Below are 7,153 nucleotides of genomic sequence, written 5' to 3'. Positions count from 1 at the left end.
GGTGTGAGGAGGGCAGTGCGTGACGAAGGAAGGCAAGAAAACATTATTGCATTAGCTGCTCAATCCCCAGAAAATGTAGTTCAGCCAGAAATCTGCTGCACAGTGGGAGACTACATTTCCCACACACCTCCTTACTCCTGTCACAAGGAAATGCAGTGTTAATACTGACAGAAGCACGTTTGGTTATTTTTCTGTGACATATTTTTGTGATTGACGTGTGTGATACACACCACTGTAAAGGTGTGTCCTGTAATGTTTCCTCTCCTCCCTCTTCAGTCTCCAGGTGGCGGAGCTCCCTGTCCAGCCCCTCTCCCTCCTCCTCCCCAGGCCCCCCTCTGAGTCGAGTGGCCGGAGTGTCACCCATCAGTGCTTCCCCCCCGGCCAAACCCTGCTCCACCCCGCAGTCGTCTGATAGATATGGTAACCGTTCATCGCACGCGTCTCAGATGTCCAGTGTTAAGTTCACATCCTATTCTTGCTCAGTCTGAGTTGTCTCTCTCTCTACCCTCCTCTCCTCCCTCAGCTCCATCCTTCTCCTCCCCGCTCCACCCGGCCCTCCACCAGACCCTGAGTCCTGTAGGGAAGGAGCTCTCCCCCGTAGCTGAGAGGACTCCCACGTTCTTCCCTCATAGCCGCAGTAAGCCTCAGCGCCGCCTCTCCCGACGCTCCGCGTTGCGTTTGTGCTGCTTTTCTTGCCCCGTGCGGAGCAGAAGATGAGACTAAATACTCTGCCGCTTGTAGTAATCCCAATATGAGCGTGCAGGTAGAGACGCTGGTGCAGAACTGGGTCAGCCGCAAGCTTTTTAGATATTATTTCGACTGTGCTGTCTGGTGAAGTCGTGGGAGTGAGAGAATATATTTTTCTCTGTGGCTTCAAGCAACGTTTCCTTTTGTGCATTATTCGTGATGGAAAACAAGTGAAGTTCCAGACACAGTAGAGCTGCAGGGGAACGAGAGAGGCCACATTGGAGGACTGCTGAGTGTTTATGTAGCAGCAGGAACTAACTGCCACGGGGGCGCACTGGTGGCTTTTTTTTGCCCACGGCTCAATTCCATGATGGTGCTAGTCCAAACAGCAATGTGGCATTAAAAACGCAGGGCCTCCTCTCCTGCCTGTTTGTTCTTTTCCGATATGCTGTGTGTGGTTCCAAATATAAAACTGCCTTTCATCCCTCCGCCCCAGCTGTGTGTCACCAGTATGATGTTATGTAATTCAGGGCCATAGCCAGGATTTTACAGATATCAAGTCCAAATTCCACCAACCAAATATATTATTTCAGTATTTCAATTAAACTGATAAAATTGTTCAATCATATTCCCCAGAATCTTTATCTCTGTGTATGTCTTCTGTTTTACACTGTTTTGTAACATCTGATTGATACTTTTTGAGAAGAAATCTTGGCCAGAGTGACCACATGAGAGCAAAATGTGGGAAACTAATTAAAATGCGACAGATGGTGGAGAGAATTATTCTAGAGAGAAGTCATGGTGGGCGGATATTAAAAATATCATTGGTATAACCTCTCTGATAAAGTTTCTGCCTCACTGGTGCTTAATAGACCGTTAATTCTCAGAGCCAAGTATCACATCCATTAGTAGAGGGTGCTTTTGTCATTACTGTCTCACTTGTCGAACAGTGTTTGTGTCAGAAATGAGTCACGAGATCAGGAAGAAGTTGTCAGTGAGGAAATCTGACAAACTTTCTTTCTTTATGCTGTTTTTCCGGTTGAAGGCCGCAGCCTCCGGCGCTCAGCAGCCCTCAGCCCCCAGTCATCCATGGACAGCGACCTCGGGTCCTCGGAGGTGGAGGACGACTCCATCACTCTGGGATACAAACTGCAAGACCTCACTGACGTCCAGGTCATGGCCCGACTGCAGGAGGAGAGTAAGTTATCCACTCTGCTTAAATTCTAAGACTATGAGATGCTCAGGAGGTGAAGTCATCGGCTCTTCCTGCTGAGGTTTAACAGGCCTAATGGCAGGATCTCTGTTCTCTTCTTCTGAGAAATGGTATATAATTAAAACTCCAAATTGCAGGGAACCTGGCCCCCAGCATGCTGGCTGTATTGTTCCTTATTTTAGGTCCGTGGTTCCCAAACGGAGGGTGGAGACACTGCAGCAGAAAATATGGAGCGACTTTAGGCTTGAATAGACCATTTTGGACTTAGTTACTATTAGTAATGTGTTTTTCCTGGTTTGACAAGTCCATTTTTTCCCCATGGCAATTTTTGGAAAGTCTAATTTAGATTTGCGAACTAGAAACTGGGGAAAATATGTGAGAAGACAGTTTGTGTTGACATTTAAATTACTTAATTTTTTTTCCAGTTTATAATAATGCAGTTTGAGGAGTGTGTGTGTGTGTGTGTGTGTGTGTGTGTGTGTGTGTGTGTGTGTGTGTGTGTGTGTGTGTGTGTGTGTGTGTGTGTGTGTGTGTGTGTGTGTGTGTGTGTGTATATAAGAGATTTAGTCTCACAGGGGCCGTATTTGATGGAGTTAATGTACTTGCATGATTCTTGCATCGAGATGGCTGAATGCACTTTGCACTTCTGCACTTCTTTGTACAAAGATGCGTTGCTTTTGTCCTGAAGTGTCTAACTGTTGGCTACAACAAAGTTGAACAGTTTGAAATCTATTTAAAATGTACTATTTAATAAGTTTACCTTCTTACTTATTAGTAAGATAATGCTCCAGATACATCTGATCCAAGACTATAAAAATACTGTATTTAATGTAAACTTTCAATACAGTCGTTTTTTTATAGAATTTCTTATAACAACAAGTTTATTAAGTGAATCTTTAACATTACTGTATGTTTGTTTGATCTGAATTTGAACCAAAAGCTAGTCAAATTGGATTGTTTCTTCTGTTCTGGCTGTTTTTTTTCTGCTTGTTAGAGTCCGACTCACTTCTTCTGCTCTCCATCTGTCCCTATTGTTCCTTCCTTTCTAATATTTTAACATATGGCACCAGATCTCAGAGCTCATCGCTACTTCAGCTTCATTAACCCCAGGAGGTGATGATTGTGTGTGTGTGTGTGTGCGTGTGTGTGTGTGTGTTTTGCATGCTGGTGCTCATATCTCGCTCCCCCAGGCCTACGACAGGACTACGCCAGCACGTCGTCCGTCCTGGCCAACCGCCGCAGCCAGAGCTTCAGCTTCCAGCTCAGCCAGCTCAGCGCCGGCCCCGACCTGGAGGAGGAAGACGAGGAGGACGACGAAGACTACGGCCTCCTGCCCCCGCCGCAGCCACGCCTCACCCGCCTGCCGCACTCCCACACCTTCTCCAGCATCAGAGACTGGCGAAGAAGCACAAGCTGCCTGGCCACCCCTCCTTCCACCCCCTCCACCCCTCCCTACCCTTCCGCTGGGTTCGTCTTTCAACCTCAGCCCCAAGCCCAGCCCCCGGGACTGGGTCTGGGCAACTTCAGCGTAGCCGAGCAGCAGGGCTTCAGACCAGGATCAGGTGAGAAAACACACTTTTGACAATGTCTCCTCTTTAAAATCTAGAATCTGGAATCTTCAGATTAACAATAGATCACATTAATATGTGTAGTATGAAGAATTATCAGCAGCACTGCATGTTTTGTCAGTTTAGAGCCTTTCAGGTCATTGTTTTGGTTTTAGTTCACTCATTTATGTTGTTATCACGTACAGCAGGAAGCAGTTTTCAGAGAAAAAGCTGTGATATACCAACTGTACACAGCCTGCCCAGCACTAAATGACACACAACCAATGTTAGTGACTAGCTTATGTAGCATTTAGTGGTAAAAGAGCCACATATTTCCCTCAGGGGATGGTGGAGGCCAAAACGGAGCTTAAAGGAGACTCAAAATTTTACTTGGTAGCTTATGGCGCCAAACATACCGACATACCGTTTTTTTTGTTTCCAGCTTCTCCCCAAAATGGCCAAAAACTCATTAAATATACTATCGCGTTTCAGGTGGTTGCACTTCCCATAATGCCTGTTACCTGTTCAGAGAGTTCTTTTGTTATATTTTGGTGTCATAAACTTGAGGTTGAAACATGCTGATTCTGAAATGCACCACTGTGATTTCTGTCACATTTCAGCACTAATCAGTTATCTCTTTGTTTACATGTTTTGTACGTGAAATATTCATGTGTGTATTTGTATAAACGTGTGTGTGTGTTGTTTTGGGGAAACTTCGTCATGGCGTCCAGCCGAATATGAGAGTAAGTTGGTTTCCACTCAAGTCAAAATACCAGTTAATGTGTCTAACCTCATAAACACTGAACGTTTTGTTATTGGACGTTAATCCAACTTTTCTGCGATTGAAGACAACGTTAAACCAGTTAATTCATTACTTACACGTTTTTTTTTCTGTTTCTGATCAGTATTCTGCCTTTGCTCTCTTATCTTGCGTTGATGCCCTAAACTGCCCCACAACGATGTCCAACCCATTTAATAATAACTCTAAGCCTCTTGTACATCCGCCCTTAAAGCTCCCAGACTGGCGTGTGTTTCTGTTCTGAGACGAGGGACTTTGATAGGATTAGAGTTACGAGTGTATATCTGACTGGGGGGCAGGAAACTGTTGTTACGGTGACGGAGATCACAGCCAGCTTTATGTGCCGTCTTAAGTGATGGAGTCGTAGTAAAAGGAGAAGAGCTCACACTGTACTGTATAATGTGAACTATATTTAAAGCTATATTGTATTGTTTCTTTGTATTGTAAAACAGCTCTATTTTTACATTAACTTCAGCTTTAGTGTGTCTTCTGACTTCCTGTCTTTCCCTTTGTGTTGGCGTATCTGTCCGTGTCTGTCAGATAAGCTGCGGAGGAGCATGCCTAACCTTGTCAGAGCTCCCAGCATGCCCAGTGTGCCCATTCCAACCAATCCTAGTGCTTCCCCTTCTTTGCTTCGTAACAGCCAGAGCTTTGATTCGTCCAGCGGGCTGGCCCGACTGCAGTCCTCCAGTAAGACACCAGCTTACTTCATTTTTTATTCTGAAATATAACTCATGCAGAAGGTTTGTTAAATTCAGCTTCTTCTCTGCTTGTTCACCTGTCACCCCCTCCACCTCCAAGTCCCCTCCCCAGGCCACCTGCAGAACAGGGTCCAGAGCGTCGGGAACTTCACTTCGTTGTCACGGCAACCGCTGAAAGCCACCGCCTACGTCAGTCCCACCATCAAGGGCTCGGCCTCGATGCCGACCTCCACCAGCCTCCAGTCTCTGAGCTGCAGCGGCGGGGGGGGCAGCGGGATCCCCACACTCAGTAAACCACCCAGCGGAGGGGGGGCGCCCACCTCCACTCCGGCCACTCCCCGCAGCGGCCTGCCCCGCCCCTCCTCCTTTGTTGGCACCACAAGCTCCACCCCCCGCAAATTGGCCCAACCTGCACGAAGGTGAACCCTTTTAATTTCCTTAAAGATGCAACAGACCTTAAAGATTCTACAAACACGTTAGTTTTAATAGTTGGTCCACCATTTTGCTCCAGACTGAATCCTTTCAACACCTATTTGATAGATTTCTGATTGATACAGACATCGATGGTGCTCAGAGGATGAATCCAACTAACTGGTGACATTTTTCCTCTATTGTCCTGATGAGCTTTATATTTACTCTTTATTTTAGATGGACTGCCATGAAATGTGGTGCACATGTTCACATCTCCTAAAGTTTTGTCATTTTCCTTTAACTTCTCTACTCATCCAGTACGCTGGTTTCCAATTGAATACCTTCTTAACTAATGCTGTACTTTGTATTTAGTGCTAAATAGCAAATGCTAACATGCTAAACTAAGACGCTGGCCATCATAAACATCTGTACCTGCTGGAGATCAGCATGTTTGCTGCTGTCCTGCCTGACAGAGCTGCTCGCTGTAGCTTCTTCACCTCTTTTGTCCAAATTCATTTTCTTTTGTGCTCCACTGCTTTTGCATAACGTATCTTCATCAGATCTTATTTAGCAGCCACTGTACCTGCACACCAGATAGAACTGTGGCTTCTTTGCATCTCCAGTCTGGACATGTGTGCTGCTGAAGCAGTAGGCTGAAACATCCCCTCATCTATCTGACCAGCTGCTTTCTGTCACTTCCTCAGTTTACTGACGCCTCCAAAGAGCTTGTCCACCCTCAGTGCCCTTCGTGACAGCACCTGGAGAGACGGCTGCTACTGATGAGCGGAGGAAGCGGTGCAGCGGAGCAGTGGCACCCCGCTGGCTGGGGTAACACATTACACCTCAACAGAGAAAAGGTCTGCTTGGGGACATTTGAGTGGGTTTGACCAAAAAGTTAACTGTTGAATCCGAGATCCTGCATAGAATAGTCAACGTTAAAACGAACGGGCGACGGCCGAACTGATCTCTCACGTCATCCATTTAATTTTATGCAGAATTTTGTCGGGGAAGGCTTGTTGTTTTTCCTCGGGATTTGAGTGTGTGCGTGTCAGGTCTGATTCCCCTGACCGCTCCACACTCCCAGTTTGGTCTGTGCCAAGGGGGAGATGTTCCCTGTTGCTCTTGTGCAATAAACCACCGGTAATACTAACCTGCTAAAGAGGGCTGCCAGTTTTTATGAAATGAGCCTAATGATACTGTATTTATATATTTATTTTGAATAAAATGTTTTGATTAATCAGGTTTTTTCCCTCTGGCAACAAGCGCCAATGATGCTGCTAAAAATTGAATCAGTCCCTGTTAGTTTGGGCACATTTGGTCTAATTTTTACAAGCAAGTGTGTATTCATGTACAAAGCTAACTATTAAGTGTGCATACATACATACATACATATATATATATTGATGCAATATTATTGAATTTTAAATGTCCACTTTGACCAAAAGGAAAATGTCTGAATGTGTTTACAGAACTGTCTCACCATGGTGTCACAACACTTTGTGCATATTAACTCTTTAACACTGCTTCACCACCTACGAGGGATCTGTTCTTGTTGCACTTTGTAAAATCTCTGAACTTACTGATGTTTTTTATGTTCTGTTTACTGATGTTTGCACTTCCTTTTGCATTTTCTTTTCTAGATTTAAGGGGGGGAAAGGTACTTAAATGTTTCTGGGAGATTTCACACTTTCTACACGGCATAATGTAGCACTGTTTGTTTGTAATATTTGATTTGTGTTTTTAAATGACTGTCACCGTGGCACATTTCACTAAATCCTGACACTTTTGTTACTGT

General features: G+C 45.2%; 1 protein-coding gene across 1 annotated transcript in view; it reads left to right on the top strand.

Annotated features, from left to right (window-relative positions):
* LOC139223837 (SLAIN motif-containing protein 1-like) overlaps nt 1-6,138 on the top strand; it is a 13,131-nt gene extending 6,993 nt beyond the window's left edge. The window contains exons 3-10 of the mRNA XM_070855838.1: nt 277-420; nt 524-637; nt 1,733-1,885; nt 3,091-3,462; nt 4,179-4,190; nt 4,787-4,936; nt 5,048-5,366; nt 6,063-6,138. Coding sequence (XP_070711939.1) covers nt 277-420; nt 524-637; nt 1,733-1,885; nt 3,091-3,462; nt 4,179-4,190; nt 4,787-4,936; nt 5,048-5,366; nt 6,063-6,138 — 1,340 coding nt within the window. The remainder of the gene's footprint in view (nt 1-276; nt 421-523; nt 638-1,732; nt 1,886-3,090; nt 3,463-4,178; nt 4,191-4,786; nt 4,937-5,047; nt 5,367-6,062) is intronic.
* The last annotated feature ends 1,015 nt before the right edge of the window (nt 6,139-7,153 follow it).

Source organism: Pempheris klunzingeri, chromosome 24 (assembly GCF_042242105.1).
Source record: "Pempheris klunzingeri isolate RE-2024b chromosome 24, fPemKlu1.hap1, whole genome shotgun sequence".
Taxonomy (NCBI): Eukaryota; Metazoa; Chordata; class Actinopteri; order Acropomatiformes; family Pempheridae; genus Pempheris; species Pempheris klunzingeri.
This window is presented reverse-complemented; position numbering and strand designations above follow the sequence as displayed.